This window comes from Cotesia glomerata, linkage group LG10 (genome assembly GCF_020080835.1).
Source record: "Cotesia glomerata isolate CgM1 linkage group LG10, MPM_Cglom_v2.3, whole genome shotgun sequence".
Lineage (NCBI taxonomy): Eukaryota > Metazoa > Arthropoda > Insecta > Hymenoptera > Braconidae > Cotesia > Cotesia glomerata.
This window is the reverse complement of record NC_058167.1, coordinates 14,187,326-14,209,911: the sequence shown is the minus strand read 5'-3', so window position 1 is coordinate 14,209,911 and position 22,586 is coordinate 14,187,326. Positions and strand designations below refer to the sequence as shown.

The window sequence follows — 22,586 nt, the reverse complement described above, 5'->3', positions numbered from 1 at the left end:
AAAGTTTAGGATAAAAAAAAATTACACCCTTTGAAGATTAATCTAAAAAAGAAACTTTTGCGTGATTCAAAATTATAAAATTCCTAAAAAATTATAAATAATTTCAGAAAATTATGTTTTTTTGATTAAAAATTTTGAATTAAAAATTTTCTTACCACCACACCTTAATTTTTTTTTTTCATTCTATCCACGAATTAGTAACGACACAATAATGAATAAAATTATAATATAAATCTGGTATTTTTAGCAATTTAAATCCAAACTTTATAGTTTACGTTTACGTTTATTATAACATTTCTTTTTATTTTTTTTATTACCCAACAGAAGCAAAAGTTTCTGCCGGAGAACTCGGAGTTTGATGTTTAAGTTTATGTTAAACTTGGAAAAAGGAATAAAAACTTCAAGAAATAGTAAACTTGTCATCAGTATCAAAGAGGAAAATAAAAGTTTTCCAAGTTGGTATTCCGAATTCGAAATATACTCTATTGATTTTGTTTTATCTTTATCTACCGAATTACTTAATTTTTTAGACCATAAACTTTAAAAGAAAATAATATTGCATACAATAGAGCGAGCTTTGTTTTCTTTTGTAAACATTTTTTGCCACAAAGCAACTCTGTCGGAATCGATGGCGCATGCAAGGAACTAAAACGTTGGAAACGAATCATGCGACCGTTCCATCGAGTTCGCCAAAAGCGATCTATACATATGTATACAATAGTAATAATGCAAACGAACTGGGAACAATAAAATGGTAGAATTGGTTTTCGAGGGCTTCACAAACGTAGAGCTTGCAAGCCACAGGATGAAAAGAAACGGAAAACGGCGAAACGATTTTAGAAGAAGCAGAAATGTTTCATGGAAAAAAAGAATCAGTGTCTATATAGGATGATAGATATAGACGAATTGCGGATTTAGAAGCCAGAGATAGGGTTTATACAAGAGAAAATACTGGATTTAATAGATATACCGACTACGACCCTCTTCTAGACGCAAACAGTCGATCCATTAAGGCGAAGAGGACCCGGACCCTCGCAACGGCTGATGATTCAACGAAAAACGGTAATATATTGACAGGAAAAAACCGATGTTGACCACTTATGAGTCTTTAAGTCTTTAAGATAACGCTGAGATAAATTTAAGAGAGAATTGTGTTATTTTAGGGGTGACAAAGTTTTTTTTTCGGATTTTATTACGTTGAAAAAATTTATGTCTGACCGCAAACCGATGCTTCTACTTTCGGAAATTAATTGCGAGCTTGGAACAATTCAAGAAAAAAAAAAAACAGCAATCATTTTTTGGAATAACTATCGCAAAAATTATTTTTAAAAAGTTTTAATGAAATTATTTATTCAATAAAAAGTTTAGTTTGTTATTAAAAAAAAGAGAAGAAATTAAATTTGCAGTAGCGATATTTTTATTTTCATAATTATTTAGTTAAACTAAAGTGCTTTGTAAAAAGTTTTTAATTAATCTGAAACTTTGATTGTAACAAAGGAGTCCTGGGGAATAAAAGTATTTTAATAAAAAAAGAAAGCGGTAAGATGAAATAAAAAAAGGAAAATTAGTCGCTTAGCTTATTGGAGTGTTGTCAGATGAGTCTAATAACCGGTAAAGTTTGACGACTTGTCTGAGTCACATAACGACTCGAGAACACTTAGGTGAAGCGCAGCTGGGCTGAGGGTTGTGTGTCGTTAAGAAAATGTTGAGTAGTTTTGCTACTGGAAAAGCTCATTTGCGATACGCTCTCGTGTATCAAATTCAAAACTCGGAAGCTTTAAGCTCTAACCAGTCTCGGTTTGTCTAAGTAGCCTTATTGCGGGGTAATACTCAAAATACCCGAGAACTCAAATGAAAATTTTGTGTAGGATTAATATTAATATTTTAATAGTGATGGCGGGACTTTGAGAGTATTAGTGAGAGAGTAACCATTCTCTTTGTCTGGAAAAAGAAGCCTTTTTAATGCTGGGCGTTGAAGTTTTGGGTTTTTGATAATGTACGCATTGAATGCTAAGAGCTGAGTGCTCCTTTTTCGTTGTAAAAAATTGCAATGCAATTTCTGGCTTAAATATTGGAAATATGGATAAATTACATGAAACTTTTTTTTGTGAGAAATATAATTCTTTACAAAAAAGGTATTTATCAATTTTTCATATCTTTTATAGCTTAGAAAATATACACTGAAAAAAATATTAACTTGATTCAAGAAAAAAATTCTTGAACCATGAATATAATTTTGAAGAGAGTAATTGTCTTGAATCAAGTTAAATTTTCTTAGATCAAGAATTTTTCTACTCAAATCTAGAATATTAAGTTCTTCAAAATTATATACTTGATTCAAGAACATTTTTTTTTCTGTGTATGAATTTTAAAGTTACTAAGAATTTTTTTTTTTTGTAAATCAGAAGATCAAAATTTGTACAATTTTAAAACTAAAATTTAGAGAGAAATGTTAAATATACGAAAAAATAATGAAAAAGAACATTGTTTTGCAAAGAATTCAATTCGTTCCAAAAAAGGTTATTACAAATTTTCATATCTCTCACTCTCCAGTCAAAATTTTCATTAAAAAAGATTTAATGCTAAAAATTTTTTATAACCATAAATTAAAAAAGTAATACAAATATAAAATATAGCCGAATATATTCCAAGGCGATTTCCTGAAACTCTGAAATAAAAACGATAGTATAGAGACCTACAATATATGATATCGAGTTATCGAAAACTTCCTGCAGTAAACTAGTATCTCCAGACACGTACCCTGGTAATGGCCACAAGTAACACATTATCATTGGTCGAGGAATCGATTTGTTCACTTAATTCAGGTTCAACGACGCGATGTACTCCCTCCTGAATTCTCAGTAGCTTGGAGTCGAGACAGATACAAATACCAAGGCAATTCTGAATGAACTCGATCCTCAAAATAGAGTTCAGAGGCAGAGAGAGAAACTTTGTATCTAGCATTAAATAGTCGAGCCATCTCACAATCCGCAATCCACAATCTCCATGATCTCCACCCACTCAGTTTTACTAATATCTCTGGCGGACTGTGAAATTCCAACTGGAAACGGTTCGCGGCATTCCCTGGACATTGAACCACGTAATTGCATCGTTTGCTGCAAACTGCATGAATTCTATCTTCACCCCTGGCACTTCCAGGAGGGCATATCCTGCACTCCTACACCTACACTTGCATTTCTCAGTCTCTCTAATACCACCAAACATTATCCCGAGTGCTACTCGACCCTTATCTATAGACTACAGCCCTATATACAACCTACAACTTACCGACTATCGCTTCTAGAGATATAACAAGCACTTGTGTACACACAACTCATTGCTAACAATAACATTACTATTTATCTTATTTCTTACTGTCTCTTGGTTCAATGTACCATTCTCAATTTATTCTTAAAAATTAATTCAAGCAAACAAAAACAACTTGTTTTTTTATTTTCGACATTTGTTTGATCAATCTATGAACTTTTTATGCTTATATTTATTCCGTTCTACAAAATTTTCCGCAGAAATTTATCCTGGAAGCTATCAGCCCGGAATAATTTACTTTTCCATAATACTCCATTGAGCTCGTGTCTCTTGAGGACGTGAGTTTATAGGTAAATACTTTTTTCATTTTTTTCGGTTATACTTTAGAGATAAAAACTTTAGAGTTTACCTTTTTTCTTAATTTTTTATACGGTAAACTGAGGAACTAATTTATTTAATGTCAAGAAAATTTTACTCTTATTTGATGAACGGCTACAGTGGTTCGTCTCCGATAAACTTTAAAAAATTTTTATTGGTGTGTAAAAGTTTTATTAATTAATTATAACTTATAACTAAATTTTTTTTTAATTATTGTGAAGTATTTTTGATTTTAAAGCAACTATTGATCCCGTCAAAAGACTCACTTTGATTATTTTTAACATGTGTCAATAAAATGTATCAGTTTCGCTTTAATAAGTTTGATATTTGCTGTCAGCTATCGTTAGCAGAAGAACCCGAGGCAAAATTAGTGAGTTATAAGTAAAATAATATTTTTTCAACGAAAATTGTATGATAAATATCAATTTTTTACTAAAATAAACGGTATAGATAGAAAAACTATCAAAAACGGGAAAAATTGTCAAGTTTCCAGGAATTTCCGCTAGGTGGCGCATGGTCGCAAAATTTTCTCGCTAGTAGAAACTTAAAAAGATGGGAAATTGAAATTTTTGAAGGGTAACTTGAAGGGCAAGTTAGATAATTGAAAAATTATTAACCCAACAATAAATTAATGCATTAATTAACGTTGTGACGATATTAACGCACTATTTCATCGAAATTGCTCGATAAATCAAAAAGCGAAAGGTATTTTGTGTATTCAGTTGAAATAAATCAAAAACAGGATTACAAGCAAAGTTTAGCGAGTTTTTAGAGTTTTGTTGGCTTAAACTGATAGTAATCTAAAATGACTTGCACAGAGTAGAGTGTACTCTCACGAGACGTAGCAAAAAGGCAATATAAATGCTGCAAACATACACACCGGTACAAAATTTGTATACATAGAATTTCTGAAATATACACATAAAGATTGTAGGTATATATTTTATATATAATAGACGGTGCAACAACCTCTGGTTATTTTGGTAGATCGTGTCACGGAATGCAAGCACCGAGAAATAGTACGACTAGAACTAAACCGGCAATTTCCCCTATTTGTTTCATTTTCAGATGACACATATATAGAGGTATTTATGTACAGTGGTGCTTGGACAGCTCTGTCATGCAGATAAACAAAAATATATTATAACTACTGTACTGTACCTGGATGATATAATATCCCTGTAAACTACCGAGGATCTATAATACAGATGCATATCGAGGAATATATATGTGTGCTGAGGAATATACTCGCACGGAGTAGCAAATAGTAAACCCAGAGCGCATGATTACCTGGTGGCCAGGCACCTGGAAAATCCGTATTACACGCTAGCTCATGACTGGAAGCCCATTCTAGTCTGGAGTTTATTCGCACCACGAATCACGGGAGCTGTGTCCATCGCTGAACCATTCAAACGAATATGTTGCTTCTATCCGCTTTATGCTCACGTTACTCTTCTAGACAACTTGCCCAAAATTGATTTACTGATACCCGGATTCATTGTTTTCATCTCATTCATCCCTGCTTATTATTATATGCAAAACATTACCGGGTAATAGGTATCATGTTATCATCTTTTAGTGGCTTTCTGATCTTTTATTGTACTGACAACTTAAAAAAAATACGGGAAAACTACAAGGAATTTTTTTTATAGGGATTTTAATCCTCTATAAAAATTTCCTCACCAATTTTTTATATGAATTTTAAAGCTGCTAAAAATGTTTGTAGTAAAAATTAAAATAACAATAATTTTTTAAATTTTAAATCGAAATTCTGAATTAAACATTGAAGATATAAAATAATTATTGAAGACCTTTTATGTAGAAAATTCAATTCCCTTCAAAAAAAGTCTCTATAAATTGTTTCGTATCTCCGATTGTTTAGAAGATATCTGAATTTGGAAATCAATCGTTACCTCGCTGAAGCAAAAGAACCAAAGCAATAAATTTTTCTAATCTATCATTTGTGATTAGACAGAATAAAATAATAATGTTTATTTATAGTCAACAAATTGAATTTGATATTAATCACGGGCCTAGTATTTTACCTTCATCCTTCATGTCCTTGATAAAAATGTCAAATGGTAAAGAACATAAATCTTCGTTTCAGTTTTATAGAGCGCACATATACGACTACCCTTGAGTAGTAGTTGCGCAATGTCTGCTGGAATGAGTGATTGCTTTCGGCAACATGAAAATCTCTCATATATATGAACGAGAAAAAAATAAAAAGTAAAACTTCTGAAGAGCATCGAGAAATTCATAAGAGGACGCAGAAATGAAAGGAAAAACTGTTCTTGTAGAACGAGGGAAAATGAGTAACGACTGAAAACTAAATAAGAAATTTCGTTAGTGGGAAAACCACAAAGTTACTTTTAAGAAGTTCGTTGAGTTATTTGCTAGCCTACGAGACTTTAAACAAACTCTTAGTTGCTTACTTGGTAGTGTCTAGTGCCCGTAAAAGTTAGTCGCACTAATGCCAATAATTACCGGCATCAAAATTGATTATCAGGAGGTTCGTTAACTAAAGGTAACCCCATCGACTAATGGATTCTAGTGTGCTATAGGGGAATATTCCGTGGTATCTGTCTCCAAGCCCTTACCAAGGTGAGAATGATCGCCCCATTGGAATCGTGTTATCGACCCCTTTGACATCATCCCTTTCATGTATTTATCACTCGCGACCCCATGAGCAATAATGCCGGCCCGTGTTCGTGTCCTCATTTTATTAATTTATTCATTTTATTATTGCGAGTTTTAGAAAGGATGTTGAACATTTTTGGTCAAATTTTGGCCCTGCAAAAAGTGGTTCAAAAAATTGACAAATTTTTTTCGTAGTTTAGCAGGAAAAATGCTATTCTTAGAAACAAAATAACTTTAAATTTGAATCTAAAATTTTCCGCTCGATGTTTTGGAAGTTTAAAAGAAAAAGCGTTTAGAAAAAAAATCAAAATTTGCAATGATATTAATAAAAAGAGCTCAAACTTTTACAACATTTTTTTTGCCATCTTATAAAAATTCATTAAGCCAAAAGCCATTGATTGTTTGATTCCGAGTATTAAAAATTGCAACAGTAAACAAAAGTTTTCAATCAACGATCGTTTGTTGAAATAACAATTAAAAATAATTTATTTAAAGGGTAAATTTTAGATTTAAAACTTTTTGAACAGCTTTATATTTTATTATGGACTATTGAAGGACTACGTGGGCACACAAAAGAAAATTTGTCCGTAAAGTTTGGATCAGCTAGCAGGATGAATAGAACAGACCGCATGACTATTTTGGAATTCTCTCGGCAGTACGTCCTGCGGATTCTGCACACCCTTGCAAATCAACGGTATTTCCATATTAATACAATTGTGTGAAAGCTGTGAGTCGACAATATATCTGTCTTTGTTAGACCTGCAGGTAAATGCAGTAACAGCAATTTCATCTGGCAGTGCGTGCTTCTGTATGCATATATATACATATATACATATACCTACAATCTATTGCGAGTAGGCCTTTGACCCTCCACAATTCAAACATCTCCCCCTATACATCTCTTCACTAAATACACAAACAGTAATATACAATATATTACAGTGTATATATGTATATAGGCGTATATCGGCTCATTTATGTACTTGGATGTAGAGGTACAAAGATATGAGTAAATGAAAACCACTTGGAAAGAATTGACCTCTGGTGCATTTAATTTGCGGACACATTAATTTTACACCAAAATTCATAGCTTTTAAATTATCTCACAGTCACAGTCCACTCGTACATTATATTCTATTTGTGAATTATGCTTCGCTCCATTTGACTCCATTTCATAAATTAATGTAACATTAAATCAACTAAGCTGCAAACAAAATTATTTAATCTAAAAGGATTATTTTTGATCGAAAATATTATTTTAAAGAGAACTAATTGTTTTGATTTCAAAATTTTTATAATTCATATCAAATTGATTGTAAATAAACATTATTATTTTCAAATGTCTAATCATGAAAAATGTAGACCTCAATTCGTGCATTTTAACGTAAAACGGAGTTATTTTATAGAATATATAATTCCAAAAATTCGAAAAAATTTTAATCTTGAATAAAATAATAAAAACATTTTATTTGAATTTATATTGAAGCATAAGGACTTGATTTTGATCTTTGAGTTATTACTTTGTTATTATTAACGAAAGTCAAATTTTGAAAATAATATTCTTTTTTACTCTAATTGTTTTTCAGTCTTCTCAACGGATTTAATATTATATTAAAGTTTATTAATATTCACTTTTGAATAAAATTTACTGTTTAAATTGTGAAATATAACCGTGCATCAATGAAACGTCAGGTACAAAATTTGATATTCATTAAACAACGGCTTCAGTCATCGTTAGTATTGTTAATTAATATTGAAGCTTTTATTGAACGATGAAATATGGATGATCAATTCTATTCTGCTTTTTGCGAGCGCGTTATTAATGTTTTAATTATTCATACTCTTTTTCGTGAATGACAACACAATGAAAATTTTTAATTAAATGCGCAAAGTATTAAATGTTCTGTAATAACGTAATATTGTGAAAAATGGTTCATTCTTTAAAATTAATCTATTAAAAATAATAAAACCGTGAAATTGGTGATATGACTTTAAACTTAATACATTCATATTAATCATTGGTATTTTTGGACGCGTGATCTTGGCTGAGCAATTTGGGATTGGGATTTTGACCTAAAGCCAATTTGAAGCTTTATTGCCTCACGTTGGGCGCCAATATGTTGTAAGTCAAAAAATTCCCAGCTAAGTATGGAAATATTTCTTTTATAACAAAAATTTCCATAATTTTAGTTAGTTAAAATATAAAAAAAATTTATGACAGAACAAGAGGGTAAAAAACTATATAATTAATTTTCAAAATATTCTTATTAAGGAACCTTGACACAAACCATTAAAATCCCAATTTTACCATCTCAATTATAAATTTTTGAAAGCATAGTTGCGACCTGACGTTAATTACAAGATAATCAGTAATTACCGTGGAATTTACCCGGCTTAAAACTAAAATAATTTTATCTAAAACTCGATCTATCTCTTCCACATGGATTAGATTCTTATCGTCGGAAATTTTCTAATATAATTTCTCTCAGATATAATCTGGATAAATTTTTGAAACCGAGCCCACATTTAAGTCTTTCGAGTAATCCTGAATGAAATAACTGACGGTAGCGTAATCAACTACAATATCGCAGTAGCTCGGTATGCCAAGAGTACTCAGAGTAATTCCTAGCCTCCCCTAGTATACCCACCCGCATTCTCATACTCATCCACTTAGCCTAAGGGATCGAGTGTCGGAGAAATGCATGCCTTGATTATCGATCACTTCAAACTAAGTCTCGTAATATATCTATATATACCACCCCTTAGATATATATTGCAAAGTGTACGTGCAAGTCAAAATTAATGACATCATTATAAACCGCGCCACGTTAACTGACTCTTATGCAGACTCATTGCACTCTATACCTGCCCGTTGTTACGTATATACCCACTATATAATATATATGTATAAAAGTGCTACACGGTTTGATAGCGAGGTGCCATCAGCGTTATCGTCCCCTATACAGCAAACGTGCTACGATAACTTTACACCGTTTCCTTTATTTTCAGTTCCATCCCTTCCAACGAGGTTAACATTAAACAAAATTATCGCCGTTTTCAATTATCACTCGCTTCATTTATTATGGTAGAAATTTCATTGTTCTTTTTATTACCTTTTTTTAGATAGAAAATTACCTAACTTCATTGTAATTTTTTTCTTTAATGAAATTTTTTAGATTAAAAGTAGAAAATAATTTTAAACGTCATAAAAATAGAAAAAAAAAAACAAAAGCGCACAGTAAAAAATTTTACGTCAATGCGTCAAAAAATTTTGTGCTAAAAATTTTTATGTTAAATATTTAACACTTTTTTGTGTTAATTTAACTCAATAAATGTTAAATTTACATGTAAAAATGTTAAATATTTAACACAAAATTTTTTGACGCAATGACGCAAAATTTTTTACTGTGTATAAATTACTTCATTAAAAAAATTGAACAATTTTCTAAATAAAAGATAAAAAATTTTCCATAACTCGATTAGAGCAGTGAATTGCTATTCCAGAGTAAAGTTACATTTAATAAAACATCTCAGTTGTAATTAGTCGAAAAAAACACTGATAATAATTTAAATAAAAGACATGCAGTAATTGAAATAAAAGTTTGTATAGAGCCAAAAGTTAGTAGCTGTTTAAATAAGTTAAAGTTTAAGTTAAAGACGTATAATTTATTTACAAGTAAAGTCAAAATGGAATGAACTTTATGACAATAGTATTAACTTGAGTATCAATCAGTTGACATGACGGTTAACAAAGTTTGATAGGTTGGTAACAAGAGACAAACTCGATAAACTATATTACATGCGACATGTGTTACATGGAGCTCGTTACATATCTTTATATATATATATGTATAGATGTATATATATATATATATATATATATATATATATATATATATATATATCTTTATATATATATATGTATAGATGTATATAGTTGAATGAATTTGAAACAGAATCGATTCACGTGGAAACTTATCGTAGAGTACACTCTCGAGTGCGATGGGATTTAAGCTACAGTAATAGTAACAGCGTTAGCAGTAGTAGCGGTAATAGTGGTAGCTGTGAAACACCCACGCTGAGAGAATGTGATAAGAGAAAATGAGAATAGAATGAAAGAGAGAAACTATTTCGGTGACTGTGGGTGTGAGGAACACCAATGCAATTAAAGTACACCTGACCACTCTAAACTCAACATTCTACTCGGCTCTTCTACATTCAATTTATCATCACCATCACCACCGTTTATGCTCCGCTTTCTATACAATGTTTAAATTTTATTATTTTAATTGTATTTAGTATTTAATATTTGTTCTTGCTAAATTTATAAACTAATTAATCCCGAAAATGTCGGAAAGTCACCAACAGATTCGCTGATAAATTTACCGTTGGTTAATATCTCTTGGCAATTTGTAATTTCGATAAATTTATATCTATTAGCCGAGTTTTATTTCGGTTGAATCGTGAAATTGTTGATTAAGAATTTTATTTTGTTCTGCAAATGATAGTTGGCCGAAATTCAAATTAATTATTTTATTTCGCGCACTAATTAGTCGCTAATTTGTTTCCGATAACCGTGGTATCGATTATTCGAGCGAGCGGGTACATATCGCGTTTAATAACAAAGAATTTCAAGATTATTTCTATGATAATTATAATGAAAGAATTTATTCGGGAGAAAAAAGCCAAATTGCAGTCATTGATTTTTTAATTTATACATAGACAATTTTGTTTGTAAAAAAAATTTATATTTGTAAAAAAAAAAAATTCTGATGAACCCCTCCAACATAAAAGGATTGTTTTTTTTTCGTTCAAAAAAAAATTGTAAAATTTGAAATGTAATTTCTGAGTTGAATATCGAAGACATGAAAAAATTACAGAAGACATTCTTTGTAGGGAATTTAATTATCTACAACAAAAGTTTCTCTCAATTTTTCCGTATATCTTATATTGTTTACAGGATATCAGAATTTCAAACCTGCTAAGACGAGAGTTTAATTAATATCGGTAATACGAAAAAATTACAAAGGACCTTTTTTGTAGATAATTTAATTTATATTAATTTTTCCGTGACTCAAATTATTTAAAAATACACGAATTTTAAAGCTATTAAGAATTTGTTTGTATAAATTAGAATAATTATCGCAAAAATATTTTCTTTTAAGATATGAAAATTGATCATACCACAAAATTTTTCCACGAGTATGTTAAATGGTTCACTTTTTTTCAATAAAATTAAATCAAGACAAAAGTATTGAATACTTGAAATAAAAATACTTTTGAAAGACGATAAAATTTTTTATCATGTTTAATTAAATTTCCATAAAAAATGAAAGGATTAAAAAAAATAAAATCCTAGAAAAAATAAATAGTGACTAAAAACTTAAAGTTCGAGCGGATCTCGGGAAATAAATATTGAATATAAATTGCAAATGACGGCGTGATTACCTCAGTAGGTAGATAGGTAGACAGGGAAGTTGGGTTCGATCAGTAGCAGGACTATCGAATCCAGTCAATCATGGCAATTTGCATATCCTCTTCTGAATCCTCACAATCTCAATCCCGGTTAGGTACTATCCTCTTTCACTTTACAGCGGGATAGGATCGGAGTACAGTACACAACCCACTTGCTCGATGCTTCTATAATTCTCTATCTCTCTCAAACTCGCTGTCAATTCTAGTTGTGTGATGTGCCTGGTATCTCGGTCCTCTCTGTTCTCGACTATTATCCTCCTCTAGGGGTTCCTGTGCCTTTGGCAAAATCACGCCTGATTGGAGTTTCAATCCGAATTCGTGAATAGAACTTGATTTCCCTCCTCTTCGTTCCTTTCCCTCCTCCCTATCATTCCTTTTTTAGTTCGGTATTATGTGGCCCTTTGTTTTGTTTCATTTCATTTTGCTTTTTGATGATGTATCGCGCGCTTTTTTCCGGCACTCGTGCATCATCTCAGCTGGTAAAGACAAAAAAAAAATAGCAGCCCTATTCCTGCACTTTATCTGTGCTAGCTATCGGAGTTAGAGAGAAACAAGTGGAAGAGTAATGAGAAAGACGAACGCTTCAGGGCAACAAACTTGTCCATTCCTTTTTTTTTCTTAAGAGTTTCTACCCTCTTGTTGATGATAAAAGGTCCTTAATGGAATCTGTCGAACACCATTCTATTCCCGTAACTCAAAATAAATTAATCAATAAATGTTGCGCTGATAGAACGAAAATCTAATTATAGTAATTGCCGCAATTCATTCGCTTAAACAAATAATAGTTAGTCTCTTTTTTAGTTTTTCCAGCGAATAAGACTTGGACTTTCGCTGTTTAATTATTTGCTTTACTGTCTTTTATTTATTTAAAATTTTACTTCAAGTTAAATTAGTGAACGCAAACAAATTACGCCTTTTTATTCATTAATGGGAACTGTTTTTTTTTTTTTTTTTTTTAATGAATTGATTTTTTCCAACAAAATATTTCAGTAATTTCAAATAACTAAAAAACTAAATGTAAATAAATATTTAAAGTTTTTTTTATGAAATAAATTGGTTTAATAATTTTTTATTATCGATGTTTTATAATATACCTAATTTTGCAAACAAAATAATAAAAAAAAAATAATAATAATATTAATAAAAGTATTCAAAATTTATGCAATAATTGCATCACTCGTAATTGAAATTCCCATGTATAAATCCATCTATTTTTTTATATTTCTGTAAACAAAGGATGTGCGTACTGACAAAGAGTTACTAAGAGAAAAAATTTAATTACAGATAAACGTCGCTTATTAACAATTATTTTTTTCCAACTTTACAAACATTCCACAACTAAATATAAACACAAATCTAAATAATTAAAAATGTAATTAAGTATATGTAAATGAATCCTTGGACAAAGTATAATGGGTTTTATTTGTACACATGGGAAGAATTGGAAAATAATAGAGTATTGTCAGCCATTGAGTGAATCTTTTGATCGAAGTCGTTCAAATAGACATCCAAGTTTAATTTCAATTCATTGTACCTGTTTACGACCACGTCGGTGTAAACAATAGCCTCGGTCCTAATACTAACACACACTACCATATACAGACTGTTGATCGTGGATCGTGCAATTAAATGACGTTTTCAACGGGAGTATTGGCTTTAATCTACTGTCTCTTTTACTCAATTACTGTCTTTGTTCTCTATTTTGCCATTCCCCTTCTCTCTTTTTCCTCACCTTCATCCGAGTGAAGGCTATTTCCACACCTTTGTCAATCTTCATCCCCCGTAATTGGATCTACTCTTTTCTATTCTTGTCTTCTCTTATTCTACCACTTGGTGGTTGGGAAAAAGAATTTTAATTGAATAAAAAATTCTACAGCGGAATTACATACGTTTATTTATTTTTTTTTCTTTTTTTGTAAATATATGAGCTAGTAAAAAGGAGAAGAGGAGAAGGAGTGAAATTAAATTTTATCACACTCATCAAAGTAAAGATTCTTGCTCCGTTACAGAGTAAATCCATTCTTTGGTCACAAATAAAGACAAATACGTGTATGCACGTGCTGGCACATCCCACTGGTGTTTTTCCAGTGCTTGGAATACTCGTTTTTATTTTTATTCATTTTTTCGAGGTTTCCAAACAGAAAAAGCAAAGTTTTTTCCCATACTAGTGAGCATGGATGTGCCAGCAGACGAATAAGAAATATGCACGTGATCTGGCACAATGCCAGGGGATCTCACTCATTCAATCCCTAGTGTCCACAAATTGTTCCCTAATTCCCAAAACAGTGTGGAAAAAATATATATGAACGCTGTTTTCTGTACTAGCAAACGGAAAGGTTATAATTAAACGAACAAAATAAATATCCAGCACTCTTTTTATGGGTTCATTAATGTGGAGATAAAAGGAAAAAGAATGGAAAGATATTTTGTTTTTTTTATTAACAAATGTTTGCTAAATGAACTTTTTTTTATGAAATTAACTTCGTTAATTGTCATTCAAAAGAAATTTTTTTTTAATTAAAAACAATCATAATTTTTAAAATATTTTCATTGAAATTTATCAAAATCAGTACATTGATAAAAAAAAATTAGTATGGTTTCAAAAAAAAATCGCTCAAGAAAATTGTTTGAATAATATCAAACCAAAAAATTTTCTTGGGAGACTTTTTTTTTCAAATCAAGTTAAGTTACTTAATTTTGTAAATTTTTTTATTTTGTCACCATCACTTTGATGGTTGCTCTTTTTTTTTTTTTATTTTTTTTTATAAAATTAACTTTTCTATTAATGTACGTACAAAATTTGTTCTGCTAAAGAAAAAAGACTTAAATTAACAAAATTATCAAAAAAACTTTAATTGTTTTAGAACAGAAGAAATTTTCTTGAAACAATCAAATTTGGCTTCAAAAAAAATATTTTTTTTTATCAAAAAAAAATTTTTTTATTAATTATGGTTACTCATTAATAATTGAATTTAGTTATGATTAACATGAAAAATTAAAAAAAAAAATATTAAATAAATTTTTTTTTTTAATTCTTAATTTTTCTCAAAATTACTGACCTTACGTGCTAACTAACCCTTGATATAAAATAAAAATTCTCAGGAATTAAAGTTAAAATGTCTGAGTGCTAAATAGACACGTAAGAGCTTAATTGGCCTTAGTGGCCTTTATCTTGGGTCCCAGCATTAGCGGACTAGCAGGATTGTAATTTCCATGAGAACATCCTCTAGTAGGTACCTTTGTTCCTATTTCACAGAGATGTATGCAATTATTAAGAAACTACAGCCGTGAATATTAATATGAATGAAATATTCTCATCAAGTAAAAGATAAATAGTAAAAGTTGTTATTTTTTTGTACTTTCAGACGTAGAGGAGCGTCCCAGCGGAAAAGCACGCGGCAGCAAACTCGCCCGACGTGCGCGCTCCTTCAAAGAGGATTTTCTCGAAAAATTCTCCCAGATGCGTTCACCGGGGATAAATTCCGGAGGTGTCGGAGGCAGCGGGGGTGGTGGTGGAACCGGTCCTGGTAACACTGGTGGTGTTACTACGCGAGCAGCATCGCCCTCATCGCCCCGCACCCCTCGGGAAAAAAACACCCCCATCGCAAATGATACTCTTGAAAAAAATCCTCTACGTGATCTTCATATACATGTCAGACAAGTTCAACTGGCTTTACTACATTTTCGTGATGTTGTGTCCAAGAAAAAGTTGGAGATGTTACCCGGTAATGGCACCATTGTTTTAGACACTGTTACTACCATACACACTGTACTCAAGTCTTATCTTCTCTATGAGAATAGGTAAATTTTTATTGTTATTATTATTATCATTATTATTATTATATACTAGCAACTTTGCAGTCACTATGTGACTGCCCCGACTTGTGAACTACAAATAAATAAAATTTTGCTTTATTAAATAATGACTTTTGTTAAATTGCACTGTACTTTTTTAACGATTGATGTTTTTAAAGATATAAGCTCATCCCGATGTTACACTCATCAAGAGCTTTCGTTTGAGTACCCACATGCATTTTTGATATATTTTTCATATATACATTTATAAATATATGAAAAATTGATGTGAGTACTCAAATGAAAGGTCTTGATGAGTGTAACATCGGGATGAGCTTATATCTTTAAAAATGTCAATGGTTCACGAGATAAAAGGTCAATTCTTAATTATTGACATTTTTAAAGATATAAGCTCATCCTGATGTTACACTCATCAAGAGCTTTCATTTGAGTACCCACTTGCATTTTCATATATTTTTCATATATACATATATATATATATATATATATAAATATATGAAAAATTGATGTGGGTACTCAAATGAAAGGTCTTGATGAGTGTAACATCGAAATGAGCTTATATCTTTAAAAATGTCAATATTTCACAAGATAAAAGGTAATTTCTTAATTATGTATCTAGAGATAGAGTATTTTCGAATGTAGCTTAAATACTCATCATCATTATTAACGATAATATTATTTTTAAATTTCAAAATTTTGTGACTAAAATTAAATTTCTCACTAAATGATAAAAGATATGGTAAAATTGTAAAAACATTTTTTTGTAAAGCATTCAATTTTCTACAAAAAAGGTATCTTATAATTTTTTCGTATCTTCAATTTTTTGGCCAGAAATTTTATTATTATTGATATTATACAAAATTAAAAATGCTATTTTTTTTCTTTCCAAACTAAAATAATTTATCGACTTTATTTTACAGTTCGACTTTGGGCTCAGCCACAAATCAAGTTTACCAAGCTCTAGCCCAACTTTTGAAACTTTGCGACGACGTGCTGTTGCACGGCGATCAATCTGCTCCCTGCCCAGCTTTAGACACGGAGAACGTGACCCATGTTATAGGATTAGTTGAGGATGCTGTTAAGAATTTAGTTAGTCTGGCACACGAGAAAATAACAAATAGGCAAAAACCAGCACCTATTACTACCAACAACAGGTAATTATACACAACTTTACCCTTCATTACTTTTTAAATCAATTATCTTCTAAATAACCTCTTATTAGCTTTCCAAATTTACAATCAACAACTTTCCAATAAAATTTCCAAAAGAGTTTCAAGAATCAGATCTTAATCTCAAGTTGATGCGCGACAACAATCTTATTTTTTTTTTAATAAGATTTTCTTCTCCGTAATGAGCTTATTATTCTATAAAAAAACTTTCTTTTTTTAATTTTTATCAAAAATCATATCAAATGATAATTTTGAATTTAATATTTAAGCCCAAGAAATTTATCTTTAGAGTATTAGCTTTTAGATAGTGATAATCTATCATAACTTGACTTTGACGATCTTACATAGATTTCTGAAATATTAAGTCGGTAATTATGCTCCAACGCTGAATATGAAGTTATAATAATAATAATTGGAAAGTCTGTATCTTGAATCTCGAAGAGCAAGACGAAGGAACTTATCGATAATTTATGGAACCTGTAAAGTGCTAAATAATTCAAGTACAGTAGCAGTACCCTATTCACAATTGTAGTTAACATAATATAAGTGCAGTACTGAGGCAGAAATTTGTACTCATTGGACAGTCCTTTATAAACAGGACAAGTATTGAATTTACCCAATATGGCGTGCTATTCAAAACCTATTTCGTAATTAAACGATTCATTACCTTTGGGGCTAGACCTAGGGCATGTAAGCCTAGAGAAGAAACTCTAACTTAGGAGTCAAGTCATTGACAAAGTAGAGTTTAACTTTTGGAATATGTTCAAAGTTATGACAAACATTTATAATAGAGAAGTTGCATTAATTTTTTGTCACTACAACTTTAGACAAAAAGAAAAAAAAATTTTTTTTTTAAATATATTTTGGTAATTTTTTTTAATTCATGATTATTTTTAAAAAATAATTTCTTGTTTTCAAAAGAATTTCATAAACTTATTTCATATAAAATTTTACCTAAGTTATAAAATAGATGTTTATTTTTATGTTTTAAAATTTAAAAAAAGAAATTTATTCTTTGAAAATTACAAAATCACCTGAAAAAAAAATTTTTTTCTGTTGATTTTATCTTTAATAACTTTGAATAAATTTAAAAATAAAATAAAATCAATAAAACATGCACCTTTTCTATTTTTAATAAAAAAATAATTGAATAATTACAATTTGTAATTTATTGTAAATAAAATGTGAAAAAAAAAATAAATTTAAAAATACTAAAAATTATAACTTCTACTAATTTTTCCGACCGTGATAATATAATTCTTTTTTAACCCGTTCCTGTTTTTACGTTCATTTTTTTTTTTTTTTTTTCTTTATTCTCAGTGGCTTTCCATCATTAATACTTAAAAATTGAGTTGAACAGATACTAGCATTCACCAGCCAACTAGTGTTCAAGTTCGATGGTTACCCATCGACCTAACTCTCCAGGGACGATCTGTCCCAAATTGTTAGTGAAGATGGAATATTACCATCCACTTGAATTAGATTTATACTAGCGGGAAAAAAAAAAAAAAAAAAAAATGACCGTAAAGGCAGGAACGGGTTAAAAAAGAACTAAAAATTATGTTTTGAATTTTTTAGAACGTCAGGTTACGGTACAGAAATAAATTCCCAGCGAAATTCTCTTCCTGACATACCACTAACTCCCCGAGAAAGACAGATTCTAGAACAAACAGCGGCTTCAAGTACGTTAGTCCGTAGTTCCCACAGCTCCGAGTCAATCCTGAGGGATTCTAGTCCACCACCAAAACCACCGCTTCCAGACAGGTATTAATACTATCTGAAATAATCCTAAAGTTGGTAAATAAATTAACAGAGAGCTTAATTAAGCTTATAGATAACAAAAAAGTTAAGAAAACTATTGAAGTTGCTTTTTCTTTTAACCAGGACTAATATAAGTCTGTCAGAGGAGAACAGTTCTTCAACCCCACCGCCGCTGCCACCAAAGAGAAGAACAAGAGCCCAGCAATTGCTTGACGAGTCGGATGGTTTCTTGGCATCGAGTCTCGACCGGTGTTCATTAAGAAGTCGCTCCCCGGAGGATTCCTCATCGCTGCTCAGTGCGTCTGCAGGAAGTCTAGACTCCGCTTTAAATCACTCCAGAGACGAGGATGAAATCCGCGCTATTATGGGGCCTAATGACGAGTCCTTAAATGATAGCATGGATTTAAGTCTCATGGCAACTATTCACGGTAATTTTCAATAATAATCTTATAATTTCGGCTAGTTAGCTTCAATTATCAACAAAAGTTCGTCTGAATTAAACTCATCACAAAATGGGCGATGAAAAACAAAATGGACGGTTTAGTTCCTGGCGGCGCTGGGATCAATGGCTCGAAAATTTAAATTTTAAATTTGAAACAAGGCTTAAAGTGCCCGTAAATGAAAATGTGAGGTCATTTAAAGAGAAACAAACGAAAAACAACTTCTATATATGACTCACTGATAATTCAACCTCAATTTAACTTTCATATATTTATAAATTTACGAGTGTGTAAATAAAACCCGGTATTTTTGCGTTGGTGTAAGTCGGTGTGAGTTTACAACACTTTCCTCCGGGTTTAATTTGTCCATGTATGATGTATGTGGACACATATGAAGCTTGTTATTGTATCAGTAGACTCAGTAGGTGTCTAAGTAATATCCAGCCCAGATGCTCGATCATTTTCATTCCGATTGGGCTTAGTTTCCTTACATGTATACAACGCGGTGTGTGACAGTAGTCGCGATTAGTCAGCAGAACTCGCATCAGAAACAGCCTGTCACACATATATAATATAACAACCAGCTGTAAAGCTGTAGAACTGTAGCTTTGATTCCCTGCGTGGTCTGGAGTCAGTCAGTAGGCATATATATTCGTTCTACCTTCTACCAGTCAGTCTGGTTTCGACTCTCGGCTCTTTAGTTGTCTGTCGAAAGTGAAACATTATTACTGTTACTCTTGTTTATATTTTTCATTGATAAACACCTCATAATTTTCATTAATTTTATTGTTTTAAGTTATTAAAATAATTATTTTCTTAATTTAATTGTCAAGTTTTTATAAATAAATATTTTTAAAAATGGAAAAAAAAACTTTATTGCGCAATCGTGAAATGTGTGACAAAATATTTATGGAATTACGAGATATATGTCTAGGTAATGATTTGTAAAAAAAATTTATAAGATTTAAAAATGAAATGCTTATGAAACTTGCAAACAATTATAATTGTATTTAACTATTTGAACGGAGTTATTGTTTATATTAAGGACTACAATTAAACGGAACAAACAATTGCACCGGGTGGGATGGATCTGAGACGAGTATACCGACTACAATGCTGTTGGGTCAGCAAACACCTCAAGAGATACTTGGCCCATTCACAACTGGTAAGTTTACAACTTCAACAAAGTTAGATCTTTCTATTTTATTTTTATTATTATTTTTCATTTGATTTAAAATAATCTTAAAATATTTTAGGACGGATCTGTTACTATGTTGCTGCATCCGGCTCGCTCACCAATAAATTACGTTAAAATGCGGCGTTACGCCACCGAAAATAACATGCCCTGAAAATCATTTTTTTGGGCTTTAAATTTATACTTTTACGCAAGTTTTAATAGATTTTACTTTCTGTCACGGTTTTATTTATGATTATAAATAATTATCGTTTTATCAACTTTCATTAAGAAAATTAATTTTTGTAATTAAAGTCTATAAATAAGTAGATAGCGTTTAACGATCGATAAAATGAAATATTATCATATCAATTATTAATGTAAGGTAAATATCTCTATTAAATTCTAATATAATAATGATTGATTCCGTCATTAGCAGCTTAACGAGCAATCAAAATTTTCAGTGAAAATTAGTGCCTTCGGGTTGAATACGCGATGAGATATATATCTCTAAACGGGTCGATCGATTTGGATGCGCCGCGGGCAATTAAACAAGTTTATTGACGATCCACATTTCACTTTGTTTTCAAACAAATTCGATTACTCATTTATATAATCATCAAATTTTTAATTCAAAAAGTCATTAAAATTATCATTATTTTGATTTTTTTTTTTTTTTTATCATCTAAAGTTTGTTAAATTTATACACTCCAATCAAATACGATAGTTCTATTTGATCCATTTTTTAAAATTGAATTTTATATTCTTTTAAATGAATCGTGTTTGTAATTTACAGGCATTGAAGGAAAAATGGAAAGACTTTCCACCCAAACACAAGAATCGGGTTTTGTGTCAATGCACTCCCAGCGCAGCTCATCACAAAGTTACACCACGAGTTCAAGCTTGACATCTAAAAGATCTTCCCAACAAAGTAGTGTCAGCTACAATTCACAGAGTTATAACTCCTCTATGGCCCAACACCAGCTCCACCAGCAAATGTCATTTTCCCAGCAAAAAATTTCAGCAGACACAGAGAACTCGATCGTGACGCACAGAACAACGTCCCATAGTTCTACAAAAAATACAGTCACCACCACCACTATAAGCGGTGATGCAGACTCGGCTTTGCTTGAAAAACTGGTAAATGTGGGTGTATTACAATTTTTTGTTTTTATTTTTTTTCCTTCCTTTTAAGTTACTACAATCTATCTGTACGATTAAGAGAACGGAAAAAAAATTTGTCTCGTGCGTATTTATATATAGGAAACGAGTTTTTTATGGTAAATTTAATATCATTGAAAAAGTATTGACTTACACTAAAAAAAATATTAACTTGATTCAAGATAAAAATTCTTGAACCAAGAATATAATTTTTAAAAGGGTAATTGTCTTGAATCAATACGAAAAATTCTTGAATCAAGAAAAATTTCCTTAAATCATGAATTTTTCTACTTAAATCAAGAATATTAAATTGTTCAAAATTATATACTTGATTCAAGAACATTTTTTTTTCTGTGTAGATTTGTTCCTTTTAAGAGTTTTAAATCATTTTTAGTGATAGTTAATTTATTATGATAAACTTTCATAGTAATTATAAGTAAATTCTCATTTTAAACTAAGTAGATAACATTTACTGATTTGCGCTTTTTTACAGTATTAGATATTTTTCAATAGACAATTTTTTATGCCAAGTTTTCGAAGGAAGTTTGAATAGTTTGTTGGTTCTATAAAGTTTTTTCGGTATATTTTTCAATAAATTATTATCAATTGATCCTGTGATAGCAACAACATTTTTAAAATTTATTTAAAAAATACCCCAATTATCTATAGTGTTTTTAAAAATATCGAAAAATCATTAAGCCATTTTTTTATTCATAATTTGTAATTCTAGGCAATTTCATGGTAACTGCAGTTTGATTTACAAAAAAAAAAAATTCTTAATTGAAGAACTAATTTTTTTGTATCAATAAAATTTTTATTTGCTCTAAAATGATTTAAATCTTCTGAAAAAATTAAACCTTTTTTTTTGTAGTTTCAAATTATTAATTATTAGTTAAAATTTTCTAAACTTACAATATTATAAATAATCATAACAATAATAATTTATTAATTATGATGATTATTATTATTATAGGAAATAGAAGAATTGGAATCAAACGGAATACCACCAGCGTTACCAGAGAAGCGATCGAAGAAGCGTAAAGAGCGTTTGCCGTCTCAGTACGACAATGTACCAGAAAATGAGCACCTGTCAACCTGTAGTTTGCACACAAGCTCGAGTGACAGTCCAGACGCGAGCAAACCGCCGCCTCTGCCCCTCAAGAAACGTCACAGTAAGTACAAGCATTATCAGTAACGAGTGTTGGCAGTATTTGATCAAGTATACGTCACTCTTTAGTACTTCGCGATTATACAATGAGACTGAGTATAATGCTCATTTAAATTTCAATATCGTCACTCTGCTCG

At 30.7% G+C, this 22,586-nt stretch overlaps 1 protein-coding gene across 5 annotated transcripts in view; it reads left to right on the top strand.

Annotated features, from left to right (window-relative positions):
• Positions 1–22,586, top strand: part of LOC123273452 (guanine nucleotide-releasing factor 2) — a 71,129-nt gene that overhangs the window by 41,041 nt on the left and 7,502 nt on the right. For 4 of the 5 annotated variants that reach the window (XM_044740855.1, XM_044740854.1, XM_044740853.1 and 1 more), the window contains exons 2-8: positions 15,126–15,561; positions 16,497–16,730; positions 18,324–18,509; positions 18,630–18,934; positions 19,992–20,111; positions 20,917–21,266; positions 22,255–22,453. In XM_044740855.1, the coding sequence (XP_044596790.1) occupies positions 15,126–15,561; positions 16,497–16,730; positions 18,324–18,509; positions 18,630–18,934; positions 19,992–20,111; positions 20,917–21,266; positions 22,255–22,453 (1,830 nt within the window). The remainder of the gene's footprint in view (positions 1–15,125; positions 15,562–16,496; positions 16,731–18,323; positions 18,510–18,629; positions 18,935–19,991; positions 20,112–20,916; positions 21,267–22,254; positions 22,454–22,586) is intronic. The other variant, XM_044740852.1, reaches the window with a different exon arrangement.